At 42.4% G+C, this 20,924-nt stretch overlaps 1 protein-coding gene across 1 annotated transcript in view; it reads left to right on the plus strand.

Moving 5' to 3' along the window:
* Positions 1–20,176, plus strand: part of RORB (RAR related orphan receptor B) — a 57,636-nt gene extending 37,460 nt beyond the window's left edge. Inside the window, exons 7-10 of the mRNA XM_032595511.1 lie at positions 2,107–2,214; positions 3,725–3,835; positions 6,760–6,872; positions 19,192–20,176. Coding sequence (XP_032451402.1) covers positions 2,107–2,214; positions 3,725–3,835; positions 6,760–6,872; positions 19,192–19,347 — 488 coding nt within the window. The 3' untranslated portion in view covers positions 19,348–20,176. The remainder of the gene's footprint in view (positions 1–2,106; positions 2,215–3,724; positions 3,836–6,759; positions 6,873–19,191) is intronic.
* The last annotated feature ends 748 nt before the right edge of the window (positions 20,177–20,924 follow it).

Here is a 20,924-nt window from a genome sequence, read left to right on the forward strand (position 1 = left end):
AGAGAGAGAGAGAGAGCAAGCAGGGGAGAGGCAGTGAGAGAAGGAGAGAGAGAGAATCCCAAGCAGGCTCTGCACCATCAGCACCGAGCCCGATGCAGGGCTCAAACTCACAAGCCGTGAGATCATGACCTGGGCCGAAACCAAGAGTCGGACGCTTAACCGACTGAGCCACCCAGGCGCCCTGAACATGGATCCTTCTTGATGGGGGAGTGGTAAGGCTCTTAAAAAGCATGTGGGATGGAACATATTTTTGCAGCTCTCCTTGGGAAAAAAAAAAAAATCTGCCACATTTGATACGTGACCTTGAGCTAACCTCTGTAGATGGCAGATTCCTCATTTGCAAAATGAAGAGATGGACCAGAAATAATGAATTCCAAACTTACAATTGCATCAGCAGCATCAGAGGAGAATATTGACTGCTGAGTCGGAGGCATCATCTGAGGCTCGTGGGTCTGAATCTCCTAGAAGAGAACCCAGAACCCACTTCACTGTCTTTCCAGCCAAGTCTCAGATATAACCAGTCCATAGACTGACATTGGAGAACCACTGCACCATATAATCATTTAACATCCCTGCTGCTGTAAAAATGTTGACTCTAGTATAAAAGGCAGAGTACGTAACCTCCTTAAGCCTCCTGTAACTCACCTATAAGAAAGGGCTAATAAAAGTCACCCAGGAGGCACCTGGGTGGCTCAGTCGGTTAGGCATCTGACTTCAGCTCAGAGCATGATTTCACGGTTCGTGAGTTCGAGCCCCACGTCGGGCTCGCTGCTGTCAGTGTGGAGCTTGCTTCAGATCCTCTCTCTCTCTCTCTCTCTCTCTCTCTCTCGACAAATAAATAAACATTTAAAAATTCACCTGAAATGGTATTGTAAGGAGCAAATAAAATAATGCAAGGGGCCAAGGAAAGTGACTTCCACCCTATAAATACTCAATAAACGGTACCTATTATTGTTTTTGTCGGAAAAACACTGTTTTAATTAATATTGACAAGTCCCCTTCTATGTGTAAGCCCCTGTGCTAGGTGGCACATAAGGGAAAGCAAGGAGAAATCAGCAGATCAAAAAAAAGAAGACAGAGACATAAATATTAAGTGGCAGCATAAGAAAGGCACCACGGGTCCCTTGGGAACACCATGGATGTAACCAAAGCACCCGTATCATGCTCTCCTGCAAATTTGTGGTTTCTGAGTCTGGCCGTCACCTTCCAACACACTTTGCGGCAAAAGCCCATTTGTCCATAATGTGGAGAAACTGCACAGCGCTGGTTCCTCAGAGCATCAATAAATGTTCAGAGGGAAAAACAAAGGTGGCAAACTAATTCACTCACTAAATATTTATTTATTTACGTGCCAGGAACTTTTCGAGGTCCTGGAGCTATACTAGTGAATAAAATAAGCACCACTACCTGTGGCTGCGGACAAAGGTCCCGCCCTCACCGGGCTAACAGTGAACTCAGAGAAATGCTGGGCCCATTGAGGTTGAACAAGTTCCTTCATGTTGGGACTTTCCCAAGCCTTCGATCTGTGAATGTGGATTATAACTCTCTGAAGTTAGATAATATTCAGTATTTTGCCAAAACTCATTTGACCAAGAAAACTTCATTTCCAAGACATCAGATGTAAATGGTGCCCTCAAGAAACACCCTCAAGGGGTTCCTGTATAAAGTCATCCTGTGCTGAAATATACATGGAGGATGTTTAAAACAAACAGAGAGCAAGTTTTCCCAACAGCAAAACTTTTACAAAAGTTAACAAACTGCAAAGCTCCTTGTGAATTCATGAGTGGAAAATACCTTTAATACTAGTCCAGAAAACAAAAAACAAAAACTATGTATGCTTCCCCAACACGTGTTGTTGCTGCCCTGCATTTTAGCCACTTTTAAGGTATATTTTATCTTTAATTCCTCACGTAAGCATGTCGAGAGGTTTCTTTCTAATAATAGTTATCTTTTACTTGGGAAGAAATCTTGATGCATTTCTGAATGTGTGTGTCTGTGCATCTGCATGGGTATGTTTTTTAAGTCTGTTGACCTAAATACAGTAAGAATTGCTTTACTATTGCACATATATACCTATTTTCTTTCTTTTTTTTTTTTTATACATAGGTTGCCTGGAAGTGGTTTTAGTGAGAATGTGCCGTGCCTTCAACCCATTAAACAACACTGTTCTGTTTGAAGGAAAATATGGAGGAATGCAGATGTTCAAGGCCTTAGGTAAGTTTACCTTTGGTGGTGACATAATTTTCTTAGCTGCCTTCAGTTTCTCCACTCAGATCGAAGTGGGTAAATGAGATGCCTTGATTCTTTAATGTGAACTGGTATCTCATTTGATAAGGTCTGGACCAGGTGAGCCTCCAATATTTTATCCAACCTGTGAGATGCACAATCATGCATCCTAATATGAAAGGCAGGAGAGAACCACAGACCCCATTGAGATCGACCACACCTCATTCAGAAATCAATGAAGAGCTGAGATGTGTTCTAGGTCATTCTTTGAAGGATCAATTTGTATTTTCCTTGTAGCTTACTGCCCCACAGAGTATATTAGGTAGACCTCTGGTGGTCCATGGGTGATCTCTTAAGTTTCTTATGTAAATCGATAATATTTAGTTAAGATATTTAATTAAAAGAAGAGCTTCTTCACTGGCTTCTCGCTAAGAGCACTGACATTCTTCCTGTTAAGTCATGCAGCTCTGGAAGCACAGATAGAGTGGGTGCCAACCTGCCCCAAATGATCCCCAGACCTTTCCTGTGGGTGGGCACGGGCAGAGTCAATCTTCGGGAGTGTTGTGTACCATTCACATCCAGTCATCAGTACACGGTGCAGATAAGAAGAACGTTAGCAGATGGGCCGATGCCAGGAAAGGTTTTCACGATGACGGTGCCACTTGTTCCATACCCGGCCCACGGGCATCACGGAAGGCCAGTGCCCTTTCACCTTTTGTGCTGTTAGCTGATATGGTAGCTAACAGCAAGTCCATCCGACAGGCAGCGTTTCCCTTCTGCAGTTGATACACATCCATGTCATCTACAAGGCTAGACTTTCAAGAAAGGAGGAAAAGTCTTGGCAGGCAACTTGGCTGTATTTCCAGCTTCATAAAATAAACATTTACCAAGGATCAGTGTAGGGATGAAGCATTATTATGCCAAAATTCACAATTGCTAAGCGACTGACCTGAAGCATCCATCAGAAAGCAGAAAGCAATGAATGCCTGCCCCCTCCGTAAGATTTCCAGGGAAGTTACCAAATTGAAAGGTACCTCATCTTCCATCTATAAGATGTTTTTAACATCTCAGTTTGAGGCCTCTCGGCGTTCTAAATTGCCAGGTTCAAGTGCCACTAAGACTGACAGCCCTTGGCCCCTCATACATCATGTTTTAGGTTTTCTGTGAATGCTGTCTCTATACCAAAGGATCCTGAAATAACGTATTAAATTTTTTCTAGTTGGAGCTCATCTCAACATTACAAGATTAGATTTAGTTTATATCTTCCCAGGGGAATATGGCAATGAGCATACACCATTTCTGTCAGCCCCTCATTGGTGACGTCAACACTCCGTACTTGATCAAGACGTTTCCCAATTTCCTCATTCTATAATTATTAGGAACTTGGAAATATTGTTGCCTCGTGTGCAAGTCCTTGAGTAACTTTTCGACTATGGGACTTTCTTACTATTGCCCCATTCCATTCAAGTGTTCTCACTTAATCCGCCTTCTCTTACAGGTTCTGATGACCTAGTGAATGAAGCATTTGACTTTGCAAAGAATTTGTGTTCCTTGCAGCTGACTGAGGAGGAGATTGCTTTGTTCTCATCTGCTGTTCTGATATCTCCAGGTAAGGAGGTCTGAGGCTCTGTCTTAAAAAAAAAAAAAAAAAAAAAAAAAAAAGTCCTATCTTTAACGCGGATTATCCCCACTAAACCTAGGTAGTCAGCAGAAATTTAAAAGAACTGTGTTTACTTTGACAAGCTTGTGATATTTATGGACCACTCAAAGGAAAGTAGCCTTAAATTAATTAAAATGACCGATTTTGCCCCACAAGCAAGAGTAGGATGTGTGCTAAGGGTCACTCCAGATTCAGACAAGCGAAAGCATTTCTTAACAGATAAATGAGGACACACGGCGGCCTGAGTTACAGCTAAGTCCTATTTTGATTTTGAGAATAAAAGACATCGCAAAAAAAAAAAAAAAATGCCCAGGAAGAAAAGTGAGACTTAGTAGAAATGTATTTAAATGAGAGATCCAGCATGAGGACAAAAGTAAATAAAACGAACACCTTCTCCTCTTTAAATACCTCTTGTGTTGGCTTCTCCACCTAAATTAGTGATATTAGGGGCTTTAAAAGGAGGTACGGACAACAGAGGGGGAAAATGACTCCCTCTAAAGACTGGAAAAGGAAGAGTCTCTGATGTGCCAGTGGACATTCCAGAACGGGGATCTGTCATCATTTATCTGTGAGACCCTAAATGCTCGACGTCCCAGACCCGCAGTTTCCTCGCCTATAAATAGGGTTTGACCTCATTATAATGAAGATCATTTCTACCTAGCTCTAAAATGCAATAAAATACCAAAATTTTCAGAGAAGGTAAGGGGTGACGGTTATAGGCCACACAGAATCGTAGCAATTGAAATGCTGCTTAAAAGTATATGCCAGCTCGAAAATGTATAGATTGCTAATGAATACGTGGCTCGTTCAGCCAGAAGGAGAACTCAGTCTCTCAGTTGTCTGCTCAGTTAGAATTCGGTGAGGAGACGGCAGTGCCATTTACAGTTCTCTGTTGGAACCCATTCCTAATAATTTTTATGGCCAAGAGCCTCATTCTTTCTATAAAATCCACCTTAGAGACGAGATTCCTTCTGATACCTTAACATGGTTTTCAGTGGGGCTGGAAGAAATTAATCTCACCGGTGACGGTACATTGACGTGTCATTCTAGTGATATCTACCAATAACCCCAGCCTCTACCCTTCCTATCAGTGAGGCTTTATCTATTTATTTTTAAGTCTTATGAAGGTTTTTTTTTTTAATGTGCTTCTGTTTTTTATTTAACCACATTATCAAAAATGGAAATTATCACTTGGCATGTTATCACTAACAGTTTCTTTTGTGGCTCTGTCTACAATCAAGCTGTTCCTCTAGGCCTCTTTTGGTTTTACTTTTTTTCTTTTTTTTTTTTTTTGAACCTGACCAAGTTTCCCAGGCCTAGAAGCACAAAGATAAATGGGAGAAGTGACAAGAAAGATTTATATCTGATAGCAACCACATGCCAAATAATTTTCCTTGCTACCACTTTCTTATTGCATTTGACTGTTTTTATGGAATATAGTTCAGCGTTAGATTCATTCTAAGCCTGTGGTTCTAAGATGAGGGAGGAGGCTTCATTCGGGTTCCTGCTTGCTCAAAGAACGTGTTGCCAAAGTTCACTGTCCTTATTAGGTACGTTTGTAATAAGCCAGTAAATTCCTAGCAGCAAATACTTAAGACATGGTATATCAAGCCTAAATAATCCATGAAGATAATTGCCCGAGATGTAAGGCAAGCCTGTTGTTTATAGGTCAGAACTCAGCTGAATTATAAGCCTTTTTCCAAACAGAACATACTATAGCCATCAAATTCTGCTGGGTTTGGAAACAGGACATTTCTTACTCTACCTAGTGGAAAATCTTCCAGTCCTTGTAGCAGACCCACACTCAGAGCCTTCTGAAACTCTCAAATACCTCGTCTGCCACCCTGGCCTAGTGTCACATTCAAAAAGAGAGGAAAGACAGATAGATGTCCTGCTCTATCTCATGCCAGACCCCACCCTTCCCCCAGTTCTTACCCTAATAGCCACGCTCTGTTCAGCTCCAGATAGTTTAGGGAAGGGAGAGGGAAGGAAACTTAATTTATTCTGATTGACAATTGTCACTGAAGGCTTTTGTGCTCACTTACGTAAGGGTTTGCTTAACTGTTGGCTAGACTTGTCCTTACCCTGTCTAGGATTACAGAATTGAGTTTCTTGCCTGACCTGAACTGTGTTCAGATGGATCATTTCCAAGTTCTTTTCCATGAGTATTTGTTCATCATTTGGAGACTCTAGATGTCTCTTCATTGAAGCGCCAACCTGAGGCATTGATGTTGGACTGAATTTTGTCACCATGGCATATAAAGCTTCTTGGAAGAAAGGAAGGGAGGAGGGAGGGGGTGGGAGGGAATGAAGAGAGGGATGTTGGAAGGAAAAAAGAAAAGAAGGTAGGATGGAAGGAAGGAAAGGAGGGATTATTTTATCCACCATTTTAAAATTCCATGTAGAAAAACAGCTTAGTTAAATTTGGGGGATTAAATTTTTGAAACTGATACATGCAGATTCTATGCATTATAGCATAGTTTAAAAACGGAAGGGGAATTATAGTTTAAAAGGGGAAGGGGAATCCTGAATACAAAAAACAGTCCTGTGCAGATTTTCTTACTTCTATAATTCATTTTCTTCATAAGTCACTGACTTCTACTTTGAAAGAATCTAAGGATATGTCCCCCAAAAAGAGTGAGAGATGTAAATGGTCACAGGCAATAACAAAAAAAAAAATACTGGTGCTTATTGGAACCATTGGGTTCTAACTACTTCCATCCTCATTTCCTGTGTCAATGTATCTGACATTACTGTCATCAGGGTATTTCTTATAAAATATGTGCGGTTATGTAAACAGAAACTAAGCACTTATATATGTAGATAAAAGGTTACATCCCCTCCCTTCTTACCTAATTCTTTTCCTTTGTCAGACCGAGCCTGGCTGATAGAACCAAGGAAGGTCCAGAAGCTTCAGGAAAAAATTTATTTTGCACTTCAACATGTGATTCAGAAGAATCACCTGGATGACGAGACCTTGGCAAAGGTACGTCCTCAGATCGTAGAGCTGTGGCCACTCAAAGCACCGTGGCCAAAAAGGGCTAGTTATAAAGCAAAGGCATTTATCAGCAGCAACAATTTCTGGAAGTTACCAAAGGTGCATAAATGTTGAGGTGGCCATTTTAAAAGGGAGACTAGTAAATTATAATAGATTGAGAGGAGAATGACTTTCTTAGGAAAGGATGATACTGATGGATCTGAACCCCAGGCATAGGAAGACAAGCAAAGAAACCTAGAGCGTTTTATCTGAAGAACAAAAGCATGAAGCAGGGAATCAAGCCTTCAAAATTGACATGTGATGAAGGAGGAGACTTTGTGTCACTTCAGAAGTCAGATGCGGGCCAAAGTTAAGAGCAAGTAGATATTTATTCAAAATAAGAGAACTATAAAATGATAAGAGGGGCGCCTGGGTGGCTCAGTCGGTTAAGCGGCCAACTTTGGCTCAGATCATGATCTTGCGGTTCGTGAGTTCGAGCCCCACGTCGGGCTCTGTGCTGACAGCTCAGAGCCTGGAGCCTGCTTCGGATTCTGCATCTCCCTGGCTCTCTGCCCCTCCCCCTCTCACGCTCTATCTCTCTCTCAAAAATAAATAAACATTAAAAAAAATTTTTTTTAATGATTAAAATTGCTGACCAGAGAGGTACACCATGGTGAGGTTGTGAGCTCCCTGACATTGGTCATAGTCGAATAGATACCGCTTGGTTTCCTGTCAGGTATCTTGTAAGTCAGAGTCCTTCCCAGAGTAGAACACTAGACTGATTACTTGTACATTTTCCTTCAGTTCTAATCTTTTCACACAAGATATGCCCTGGGGTCCGTTCAAAATGGTGAAGAATCCCAGGGGCAAAATGCCATCAATTTCTCGGTTCAGCTTAATTAACAATAGTGATCTTTAAGAAGAGATATTTATCGGAGTAGAATCCTCATAAGAGGAAGTATATTCTCATGATTGATACTCAGCATTATTTTAGATCATAAAGTATCTTTGATTTCTTAAGAACTGGACTTTTTTAGCCGGTAAGCAACTAGGAAATGGGGCATATTCTTGGTTAAAGATGATAGGAATCCTAGTCTATATTTATAAACATTAAAACCCTCCCACTTTGCTCTTAAAGTTCTTTATTTTTAAAAAAAGGGGAAGACTCTCTCTGAGATATTATCAGATATGACTTCACACATACAGAGGCTCCTTTAAAAAAAAAACCTCTATGAATCAAATATGCTGTTTCTTTATGGTGACATTTTTATTAAAATGAACACCTCATTTTACAGTGAAGAGTGATAGTTATCTTTGGTAGAACTTTCTACTTCTTATGTGAGCAAGGACAAATCACCTGGTCTCTGCACCTCAGTTTTCTTTGGGTCTAAGGCAAACCTTCCACATGCTTGCAGATCTCCTGGGCAGAAAAGATGGTTATAGAAATATATGCATCTGTTTCTATAATCGCTCTGCAGAATATACCATAAATACATCTGGCCACTTAATGGAAGGGGATGTTTCCTGCATTTTGGATGTCCCAAAGACCTCCCCATATTTGCCGTCTTAAAATTAAGGCCTTGATGTGAGGATAATGAGGATTATCATTTTTTGCTTTTGTACAGATGTTTTGAGGTTTAAGATATTACAGTGCATAAATTTTCACGGTTACACCATCTTCTACCTCCTGGTGTTCTAAGGGTGGCAGTCGGAGGCATTTGCTATAGAAAGGAGACAGAAATTGAAGCATGAAAGATATTTAATGGCAACAAAAAATAAAAATAAAACACTGACTGTGGGTCACCTCCCCTCTCCACTCGCCATCTTTCAGGGGAGAAGTACACAGTTCAGTCCTATTCTTATAAAGTGTTGTAAAACTGGGGAGCAGAGAAAGAGTTAGGAGAGGATTATTTCTTTTTTTTTTTTTTTTAATTTTTTTTTTTTTTTTCTCAACGTTTATTTATTTTTGGGACAGAGAGAGACAGAGCATGAACGGGGGAGGGGCAGAGAGAGAGGGAGACACAGAATCGGAAACAGGCTCCAGGCTCTGAGCCATCAGCCCAGAGCCCGACGCGGGGCTCGAACTCACGGACCGCGAGATCGTGACCTGGCTGAAGTCGGACGCTTAACCGACTGCGCCACCCAGGCGCCCCGGAGAGGATTATTTCTTGTATAAAGTTCACTGGAGCCAGATGACAAAGCATTGCTTCCACAGGTCATGTGTAGGTATAGGGGTTTGTGCGGCCCCTCCTTGTAAGTCAACATTTTAATAGGATGCTCTGTGGAGGGACCATGAAACTAAGGAGGGACCACCAGCTAAGGTGGAGGGACCATGAAACAGAATGAGCGGTGGATTCTAGTTTATCCCAGTCCTGAACTTTGTGGCTTTGGCTGAGTCATTCTATTTGTCTAAGTATCAGATTCCTCAGCTGTCAAGGGCTGGGGGTGGCAGGAGGGATGGGTAAGTGTCTCAGGTTCCTGACTGCTTTAACCCTGTGAGGACCCTGTGCTATCGATGTATAGGCACGCCCTCTCATCGTGCCCGCTAAGAGAAATCATTTTATTTGTCTATCCTACCACAAATTCTCATCTTTGCAGAAATTCTCCTTCTGCCTTCATAACCATGGAACTCTTCGGCCTCTACAGTGCCTCTGTAACAGTGCCAACCGTTCTTAATATTTGTTATTTATAGACCCCTTGGGGAGCCTGGCAAACATCATGAAACCCATCTCTAGAAAAATGTGCGCATACCCGACTGTGGTATTCAAGTCTGTGGTAGTCGGGGTACATCTGCCTTCTGGGTGATGTGCAAAGACTTTTTATAGTGCCGACCAGTTTGCCCCTGAAGGAATGTAACGGATATCAGGTGAGAGAGGCAGGGCTCGGGTACAGTCACTGGGCTTCATCCTGAAAGAACAGTCTCCACCACACTTCAGCCGTGCTCACTTCCTGAAATGAAAGTTCAAGTAGCCGTGCCTTATCCTTTTGACCAAACTTGGACCTAGGGACGGTATGAGAATTCAGGAATTCTGTATGCACTCACTAGACAATTTCAAGCCCAATATAGTAATCATTTTGTTGATTTAGTTATTTATATTTAAAAAAAAAAAACACCCTTTTGGAGAATTTATTTTCCTTTCCTTATCAGCATCGTGATGGTATGTAGCATATTTGTAATAAACCATCAGAGCCATTTCCTAGCTGAGTGACCCTGCAAAAGTGGCCTAACTTCTCTGTGCCTCAGTTTCCTCATTTGTAAAATGTGACTAAGGATAGTGTCAAGGTCATGTGGTTATTGTGAGGACCGAGTGGTATTAAGTGCAAGCAAGCTGCACGTCCATAATAGGTACGGTATGTAAGTGCTATTGTTGTAGCTGTGGACGGAAGAAATTCTGTTTCGGCAGGGAAATTTTTATTCGAAGTGGTGTTTTTGAGTTAATTACGAATGGATGAAAACTCAAAAAATGGAAGCTGGGGGCGCCTGGGTGGCTCAGTTGGTTAAGCACCCAGCTCTTGATTTCGGCTCAGGTCATGATCTCACAGTTTGGGGGATGGAGCCCCATGTTGGGCTCTGGGCCGACAGCACAGAGCCTACTTGGGATGCTCTCATTCTCCCTCTCTCTGCCCCTCCCCTGCTCATGCTTCCTCTCTCTGTGTGTCTCTCAAAATAAATAAATAAACATTTTTCAAAAGTGCAAGTTGGAGGGCTGAGATGGGGTTTGGCATTCTAAGTGATGGGGAAATGATAAGAGGTAAGAAAGTACAAGGTATGTTTGAACTATGAGTGATGGTTAGATCTGTCTGCATCCTGGATTTCAAAAGCCAGGAAACAAGAGGACACTGGTCACTTTCGCGAAGCTCATAAAAATAAGAAATGAAAAAAAAAACCCCACAACATATATATTTTTAAGCTCCCATCTGTTCTCTGAGTTTCACTTTCCCTGTCTAGGAAATGAGTAGGTTGGATTGGCTGGTCATTAAGGTCCCTTCTGTAGAATGTTCTTTGACTCCAAGAGAGAAAAACAAAGCTTGCTCCTGACATCTTCATTCATCCTCTAATACTCAGTGCAACGGGCTCATTTTAAGGACTTTTTAGTAATTCTACCATTACAGCTAATAAAGAAATAGACTGCTCTCACCAGGTCTTAAAGCTTCAAAGTCTTGAAGCTACAGTGATCTAGCTTAGGATGATATTCTGGCCCCAAAGCTGCAAAGAGCACAGTGTTTTCGAAGCCCCCGGCCGGAGCTCAGCATTCCTGTCAGGCCTTCAGCCAGGGCTCCATCACCTTGTGCTTTGGGTGCTGTGGTGGCTCAGTCTGAGGTGTTTACTTCCTGGGAGAGGAGCGTGCTGGGGGAGTTCCTGTTCCTGTGGTTCTTTCTCCGCTCAGCTGAGACCAGCATGACCACTGCCAGGGTGCAGTGACTATTTCAGCTGCAGACTGGTGACAATTCCATTCTCTGGACTCTGGGCTTCCTTTATGACAAGTCACTAAATCTGCCATTTTTGTTGCTCAGACTAGAGGACAGAGGGTGAAGGAAACAAAGGAGCCAAGTTAGTTCGGGCCAGGTTGTGGCAGCACACTCATGGCCAAAGGCTGGGCTTTGATCGGGACGACTTGCTCACATCCCAGCCCTACCCTAAGTGCAGCCTCTGGGTCAGGCCATAGTTGGAGGCTTGTTTGGTAAAGTCTGCAGCCCCTACTGTTGAGTCTCCTGGATAATCAGAGTCATGAGATATTAGGCAGTATATTAACTTTTCCTAGCACTCCTGTAAAGACACGCAGCCCTCCTGAAGGTATGTTCTTGCCCCAGGCTGTACTGAGAAGTTTACAAGTAGCAAACTCCGTAACAACACATATCCAATGGAAAGGCGTGGAGAGCTCGTAGGGCAAGTCGGATCCCCAAGCTCACTCATCTTGCCATATGCAGGGACTGGAGGGAGTGCCATTTTATTTTACCACAACTTCAGCGACGACCATGCTTTCAATGCACTTCTCCAAACAGTGTTCAATTGCTCGTGCCTTGTCATGCCCTATAGATGGGCCACGCCACCCTTCTGGGTGTTTTTAAACATACAGCTCTGTGCCAACGGAACTTCTAATTCTTTTAGAATATGGAGGAGTCTAGTTATTATGCTAAAGCTCAGAATGTCTCTCACTCCTCTCTTTCCTCCTATTCCTGGATGGCCAAAAAGTTCTTACCTGACCCTGTGGCTTTCTCTCTTCCACTCTTTTTAAGCCTTTGCTGCCAGGAAAGATGTTCCACCACAACCCTTCAATCCATAAGGTAGTCGTCTAAGTTTGCACCATGTTAATGAAAACACAGGAGAGAGCTCAGGTAAACTGTGGAAAGAGATTGTCCTGAACAAGAACAATGTTTGCACCATGTGGTGACAAATCTGTTTCTTTGAGGTTCATTTTCTCAGATCTGGAAGGCTCTAGCCTTCCCAGAGAGAACTGTGAGGGGTTGAGCTGGGAGAGGTACAAGCCAACAGATACACTAACGTCTTAAATCCTGAGGCCCTTTCTAGCATAACAGCAGCAAAACTGTACCGTCAACATAGATAGGGAAGCCTCTCTTTCTGTTATAACAGAACCAAGATAGTAAATAAAACCTTACAAGATGGAAGGCTTAGACAGCCCTATTTCACATGCTAACAAATTGAAATTTTACCTGAAAGGAGTCATTCCTGGTCACTCTCACATTAACGGTGTGCTTCTGATTTAGATTTAGAAAGAAAAAAAAAAAAAAAAAAACCATGTTGATTCACAGATAGAGTCTATGGAGCAAATCCTGACTGAGAGATGGATGAGAACCGCACAGCGTCATTTACATTGACCTTCGTTGTTTTCTCAATGAGGTCAAAACAGACTATGTCCTGACTAATAATGAAATGTTGCTATCTAAAGTCTGCTTTCTTCTTGGAAGACACTAGGTGTTATACTAGAATTCTTAATAGGTGGCTTTAGGGATTTGGGGTCACTTTAATCTTAAAGAGCAGTTTGTCCAGCAAGTATTGGGAGCCCCTACCCAAATGATGAGCCTCCTCATTCCTCTTTCTATTTGGCTAAGGCTTTGTTTCAGACTTGAAAATTCCTGTGCTTTCTGGGGCGCCTGGGTGGCTCACTCGCTTAAGCATCCAACTCTTGATTTCAGCTCAGGTCATGATCTCATGGTTCGTGGGATTGAGTCCCATGTGGGGCTCTGCACTGACAGTGCGGAGCCTGCTTGGGATTCTCTCTCCCCCTCTGTCTCTGCCCCTCCCCTGCTTGTGCACTTGCTGCATGCATGCTCTTTCTTTCTCTCTCTCTCAGAAATAAATAGACGTTAAAAAAATTCCCATGGGGGCGCCTGGATGGCTCAGTCGGTTGAGCGTCCAACTTCCGCTCAGGTCACGATCTCGCGGTCTGTGAGTTCGAGCCCCGCATCAGGCTCTGTGCTGATGGCTCAGAGCCTGGAGCCTGCTTCCGATTCTGTGTCTCCCTCTCTCTCTGCCACTCCCCCATTCATGCTCTGTCTCTCTCTGTCTCAAAAATAAATAAACACATTAAGAAAAAAAATTAAAAAAAAATTCCCATGCTTTTTAAAGTATAACACATGCTGAAAAGCTCTTAAATGATAAGTAGCGCAGTGAACACTCACAAAGGTAACATACCCACATAACCACTTCCCCGGGTGAAACCGGGCACCCCAGAAGGCCTACTTCGGCTTCTCCGGCTTCCTCACAATGGTATTTATGCTTTAAAATAACCCAAGCATAGGCAAAACTATAGAAAGCAATTCAGCACGTCACTCAAGATTTTAAATTCTGAATCCATACTCAAGAAATACAGCTTTCTTCTGGGGTAGTTTTCCACCTCAGCGTATGTTTATTAGGAGCATGTGCTCTGTGCCAGATGCAAGGGAGAAAGTGGTGATGACACATGGTGGTGTTCCTGAGCGGTTCCCCTGCAGAATTCCTGTGAAGGATCAGATTATTTTGGTCCATTTTAGCCGTCCAGAGTTTGCTGGCGTGCGCCACATGTCTAACACCCAGACATCCCAGAGTTCTCCATTAGACTAACGGTCCGTAAATGAAAAGAGAGGTCTTGATGCAATTTCCCACACGTCAAGTTGGAAGTTGGTGCATTCATTAGAAGTCTGTGATAACAAGTAATAGGAACCAACTCACACTAGCTTAAGCAAAAAGAAAAAAATAAAATAACGGAGAGAGATCTCGTGGAACCTAAGGATGAAAACTCGGCCACCATTCAGGGTGGCCCTGGAACGAGGAATCGGAAAGCCTTCCTTCTTCTCTCCCCTCCCTGAATACCAGCTGAGTCTGCTTCCCTGGTCCGCATAGTGAAATACAGCTAGCTCTCAGCTTCTTCACTTACTGGAAGTTTCTGCTACATTTAGAAAGTAAGCTGCTGGCTCTCGGTCCAATTCCAGATTCTGACCACAGATGAATCAATGTCCACTGCCACTGTAGTTGGCCAGCTCCACATGGATGCCAAGGATGGGGTGAGGAGGGGCAGGGAAGGCTTATGACCTGATGAATATTTCAAATCCTATATTCCAATTCTAATCCATGTGTCTAGGTCTAGCTAAACATAAAGAAATAAGGAAATAGCAAAATAAAAAATATAGAAAAGCGAGTGAGCAAGTGAAATAGATATAGTTAGCCTCACTTGATGTGCCCTGTGTTTATCAGTGATTTTGAAGTTTCTTCCACTTTGGTCAAACCATCGTTGGCTTCCTGCTTCAGGTTGGAGGGCATCGCAATGGCCGGGAAGCCCGTATGAACAAAATCACTAGTTTTACCCTCTGCGTGTTCCATTTTCCATATCGAATGTACTCGTTATAAAATTGTGGGTTTTCTCATAAAACCACTCCCTAGAAAGAAGCATAGGATTATTAGCCCTTCTCCAACAGCCGCTTTTTCTTCTGGTCAACCCCTGTAGGTATAAGCTAAAGCTTCCTTATCTTATAGGAAATGCTTGGTCATAAGAGAAAGAGGAGGGTGAAAATGCCTTTTTCTAGACCCTCTGTCTACTCCTGCTATGGGGATTATTTAAACATGAAGACATTTCATGATGATTTGAAATCGACTACCCCCTCCATCTCCAAATGCTTCTGGATCACCTCCCCAGCTGTTTAAAAAGTTGTTGAGCCATTAACTGCTGCGGAGGCTGCTCTAAACTCCCTTTGAAATGGGGGTCCCCCAGCTGCGGTACATAATATTAATGAGCAAGTAAGTGACTGCCTGCTGCTTCCTCCACCAGGCCCTTCTGGGCTCTGACAAGTGCTGCTGCTGTGTCCACATGGCCTCCTGGCCCTTCCCGCCTCCGGAGTGATGGATGCCCCTGTCTATCAGAACTTCTATTTCCACAGCTGACTGGAGGCTTCTAAAACAGCCTCTTCCAAGAGCACGCAGGTTAGGGTGCTCTTTGCTCAAGCAGCCCCATTGCCCTTAAGAAAAAGTTATCCTCACCATCCCGGCCCATTATACAGATGAACAGCAGGGATAAGATCCAAATCCCATAAAAGAGGGAAGAACTGGGACCCGAACCAGACATTTCTTAAACCCCAGTTTGGAGCAGGAAGGAAGCAAGAGTCCATATTCATTTTCCAAAGCCGAACTCATGGCTAAATATTACCAGTGCAAATGAGCAACTACAGAAGGGTCATCCTCTTATGCATCTAATTTCTCATATCTCCCCTTCACTAAAGGAAAAAAAAAAGTTTTAAGAATTATATAGGATGCTACAGAGGGTTACTGGAGGGATTGTGGGAGGGGGGATGGGCTAAATGGGTAAGGGGCATTAAGGAATCTAGTCCTGAAATCATTGTTGCACTATGTGCTAACTAACTTGGATGTAAATTTAAAAAATTAATTAAATTTTAAAAAAAGAATTCTATAGGCTTCTACTTTATACATCACAGTTTATTAGATCAGCAAGTTACTTTAATTGCTCCAAAAAAATGATCATCCATATGATGTTGCTTTTTCATTTCAACAAAAGTAAATGGCTGATTTCCCCATACGTTAACACGTGACTCCATTTTCGGTGCTCAGTTAAGGGTTACATTGGGTTCTTGCCCCCTGATTGAGCATAGCCTTGACTATTCCTCTCTTTGAAGGAAACATTATGTGGAAACGGAAGCATAACACCTAACACGTTTATGGCCACCATGTGCCAGGCACCGCTATAGACAGTTTGTATTGACCCAGGTAACCCTGACAACAATCCTCTGAGGTAGGGACTGTCTGACGGATAAGGAAGCTGAGAAGTTAACTGACTTGCCCAAGATCACACAGCTGTAAATAGCAGGCCCGTGATTCAAACCCAACAGTTGGGCTTTCTAACCCATAGCTTTTGTTTTTGTTTTTGTTTTTGTTTTATCACTAGGCTAATCTTCTCTATGTTGTATTTGTGTGTCATAGGGAACTCAGGGAATCCCATTACCGGTCCCCCCAGCAAACTAATAGAGCTAAGTAAATGGAACCCCCCTTCTCTGGGAATGATGATTCTGTTTCTGCCTCCTGAAAAGGAGCTGACTTTCCATTTGGCTCCCAGGACTGTTTCAAATTTGATACAGAATTTACTTTTCAATTTTGAAAATTAGTTGTAAATTTATATGATTTGAACCTCTGTAATAGTTTTTTTTTTTAAGTTTATATATTTTGAGAGAGACAGAGACAGTGCAAGTGGGGGAGGGGCAAAGAGGGAGGGAGAGAGAGAGAATCCCAAGCAGGTCCCGTGCTGCCAGCAGAGCCCCACACGGGGCTCGAACTCACGAAACTGTGAGATCATGACCTGAGCCAACACCAAGAGTCAGATGCTTAACCGACTGAGTCCCCCAGAAGCCCCTATAATAGTGTCTTTTAATGTCCATTCCATGGACCGAGTCTATCAGTATCCCAGGAGATGTTTGTTTCAAACGTGGAGTCTCAGCTCCACCCAGACTTACTGAAATAGAGTCCCTAGGGGTAGATCCCAGGAATCTGCATTTTTAGGAAGCACCCCAGTGATTCTTATGCAGAGTAAAGGTTAGCAGTCATTGTAGAATCACATCTGGAAGTTTCAGGAGCTCTGCATAGCATCAGTTCAACTGCAGATGATTATAGAAAGCTTTCAAAACCTCCCTGCATTCAATAGCTATTTCAGGGAGACCGTCATGTATAAGAAGTGTTCCAAATTGTAGTCTCCGTCTGTGTGAACCAGTTGGTTGAGAGAGCTTGGATGATTTCCCAAGGGACTTTAGCTATGTGGACACTGGGATAATCTTTACCTGTGAAAATACGGAAAAGACACCATTTTCCACCCCGGAACCAAAGTGACTCTTTGATCGTGTGATTCTTATCATCTTTCTTGCTTGCCCGAAACCTTTCCGAAGCGTCTTAACATAGACTTGCGTATTCTGGTCACGTCCATCTCTCCAGCTTTTCCCTCAGACCTGCTCACCCATACTGCTCAATTCTTCCAGTGCGCTAAGCACGAGGCCATCTTTACGCCTGGCCCTGCGGCATATCATGGACCCCAACATCTGTTTGGCTCTTGCTTTTACCTCAGAGCTCAGCTTAAATGGCCCTTTCTCGGGGAGGCCTTCCCTGGCCTGACAGAAGAAGTCAGAACGTCCTTTTACCTACCACTTCTAGATCATTCCTGCATGGCACCCACCGCAGGTTTTCAGTCTGCTTTCGACCGTGTGGTAACGTTACTCACATCTGTCTTCACAAGGTGGCTGTGAGCAGAGAACCGTACTGTCTTAAGCATTTTGACAGCTAGCAGAGTGCCTGCTACGGGTTTAAGTAACTCAATGTTGGAGAGAAAGTCTGGATTCTCAGTCTAAAACTTAACATCCATTCCATAAACAAAGATTTCACATTCCTTCTTGCTACCCCTGTCGTTAAATAGCCCTGGAAATGGAAAGTCCGCACCCCAGATTTCTTTATGTGTTCTAGATCCCTTTAAGAATATGTCAACAGCTCTAATCCTTATGGTATTTTGAATTGCTCATAGTGTGGTTACATAGTCATGAGTTGTTAAAAGGAAAGTTAATGAATGTGGAAATTTCTGATTTTGAAGAGCCACAAAGTAACTAATTATCTATTTGCTCTTTTACTCCAAAGGCTGAAAATTGCTTCTTATTACCGAATAGGGGAGGGGGCACAATGAGCCTAACTGAGGACTAGATGGGGTTTATTTCATTTTATTTTTATCGTCACTTTCAAGTGTTCCTATGGTCAGCTATATAAACTATCAGGCTTATCTTTTCTGAGAGTATTCTCTATATGAGAACACATCTGATTCCAACAGTAATTTGATCACAGTGATACTTGGTTTTAAGCTAATTTTGACATGAAATGATGAATTCTACATGTTCCTAAATTATAAATATGTGAAAAGCTAGAGCTGTTCATCTTCTAAGAACGTTATAGCATTTTGCAAACTGTGGACATTTTAAAATGTCTTCTGGGTATTTGAACTCAAAAAAAATAAAATAAAATCACATCCTGCATGATGCATATACAATAAAACCTACCAATGGTAAGTGGATATTCCCCCACGAGTTTTTTAAATGCCTCAAGGAAGCAAGTGCCAGTGACCTCTGAAATTCTCTCTTGATTAAATATAGGTTTCATTCTATGCATTACAGTGGGAAAGAACTAGAAAGATTCAGGCAGGCTAGTCCTGACAGTTATGGATCGCGCCTCGTACAGTTCAGGTCCTACCTTTCCTAACAACATCGCCTTCCAAAACCGAGAATCTCGTGTTCATATCATAAAAATCTTTGGGAAATAATAGATAATATTAGGTCCCAATTGCGTTTCACACCTATAGTGTTCTTACCACTTTTATATGAACTACCTCAGTGCACACAACAATATGAGTAGGCCCATTTTACAAATAAGAAAGCTGAGACCGAGTATTTCACAGCCAAACAGCCATTTAGCTATTTTGGAACCAGGATTCTGACTCAGTCAGCCTGGCTGCAAAGCACCCACTCGTATCGATTAAACTCGACTACCTCCCATACACATTTTATTTAAGAGCAGTGACTCAGGAAGCTTGGCCCCGCTGGCTTGCCTTCTCTATTTTCCCGAGGGGGGTAGGAGGTCCGTTTTGTTTTGTTTTGTTGAGAAGGAGAAGCTCAAAGTGAGCCTTCTTTCTTTGTGAACGTCTTTTCCCAAAACCATTTTCCTTCATCCCAGGCCAGGAAGGACCCTGATTCAGAAGCCAGAGCACTAATGAGCTTCCCCTTTTGTTTCTCCCCACCCCCCTACTCCCCGTCCCCCCCCCCCCCCCCCACAACACCCGACCCTGGTCTCCTGACTCCGCAGTTAATAGCCAAGATACCAACCATCACGGCGGTCTGCAACTTGCACGGGGAGAAGCTGCAGGTATTTAAACAATCACATCCAGACATAGTGAATACACTCTTTCCTCCATTGTACAAGGAGCTCTTTAATCCTGACTGTGCCACCGTCTGCAAATGAAGGCAACGAGAGAACTGTCTCCTAGTCGTGGAATGCGTCACCATTAAGACAAAAGCAATGTGTTCATGAAGACTTAAGAAAAATGTCACTACTGCAACATTAGGAATGTCCTGCACTTAATAGAATTATTTTTCACCGCTACAGTTTGAAGAATGTAAATACGCACCTGAGTGGGGCTCTTTTATTTGTTTGTTTTTGAAATGACCATAAATATACAAATATAGGACACTGGGTGTTATCTTTTTTTTTTTAATTTTATTTTATTCGGGTATGTTTTGGGAGACAACTGTTTATAGAATTTTATTGTAGATACGTACAAGAACAGAGCGGTACTTTACATGATTACTTTTCCTTTAATTGTTCAAATATAATTTAAGAAAATTCCACTTAATAGGCTTACCTATTTCTATGTTTTTAGATAGCTGATGCATGTGTAAATTTGTAGCTGTCTTGGAAAGCGCTGTGCATGTATGTAATAAGCATATAATATCTGAGAATATTATATATGACTATTACTTATACATGCACATGCACTGTGACCTAAAATCCCATACATACTAACAAAGGAGGTTCAGTCAGGCTCTCTTATATTATTTACCTTCTGTGTTATATGTTACCTTTATGTTAGACAATCAGGATTTTGTTTTCCCAGCCAGAATCTTCAACTATCGTCGATGGCAGGATGGTACCAATTCAGAGATAACGTCTACAAAGGAATAAATATAATGCACGGCCTCTGTATAAGAACTCTGTTTCTATCAATGACATCAAAGCCTTGTCAGGATGGTAAATATCGGCGGGTGGGGGGGATGGGGGGAATATTTGGAGCCATTTTCCTGTTTTAAGAATTCGGCCACAGATAACGTTGTGGAGTCCAGGACTCTTTTGACCAAACAATCACTATTTCCTATTTTTCACCAGAACACATAAAACACTTTTTTTTTTCCTTTGGATTTCAAGTGGGTAAAGAAACTGATTTTGGTGCTCACTGTGTTGTCACCAGAGAAATGCAGTCTGTAGGTTTGACCACCAGCAATTTTTTTCTAATAAAATTAGAGTCACAGAGGAAACCAGGACCCAGGGCCCCGATGCCATTTCATGTAGACATTTTTTCTCTAACCTGTTGTGTCTGGGTTTGATATTTTTTGTTTTTTGAGGTTTTTTTTTTGTTTTGGGGGGCTTTTTTTGGCAACGAAGAGGTAGAAAGAGCTTGGTTCTTTATATTCACTCTCTTTGCTACATTTGTTAGAAAAAGCAGCAATAAAAGGGGAGGCAGGATTTGATATGTCCTTCTAGGGGGGGGGGGGGGTCCTCTAATTTCTCTCAACTCCAAAGTGCTGTACTATAAATACAGAGCAAGAACTTGACAGATAACGAAAACACATCGGAGTTATTCCGTAGAACTAATACACCCCAAAGCCCAAACTATTTCCTATGCAGTTTGCAATTAGATCATCCGTCTGGCCTGGGATTCTTTCTTTTAGCAACTTGTCAAAAACACAGAATACAAGAGGGGATATGAGGCTTGGAGTATTAAGACTTCCTAGTATAAGTCTCACCTCTCCACCTGCTCCCCA

This window comes from Lynx canadensis, chromosome D4, assembly GCF_007474595.2.
Source record: "Lynx canadensis isolate LIC74 chromosome D4, mLynCan4.pri.v2, whole genome shotgun sequence".
Lineage (NCBI taxonomy): Eukaryota > Metazoa > Chordata > Mammalia > Carnivora > Felidae > Lynx > Lynx canadensis.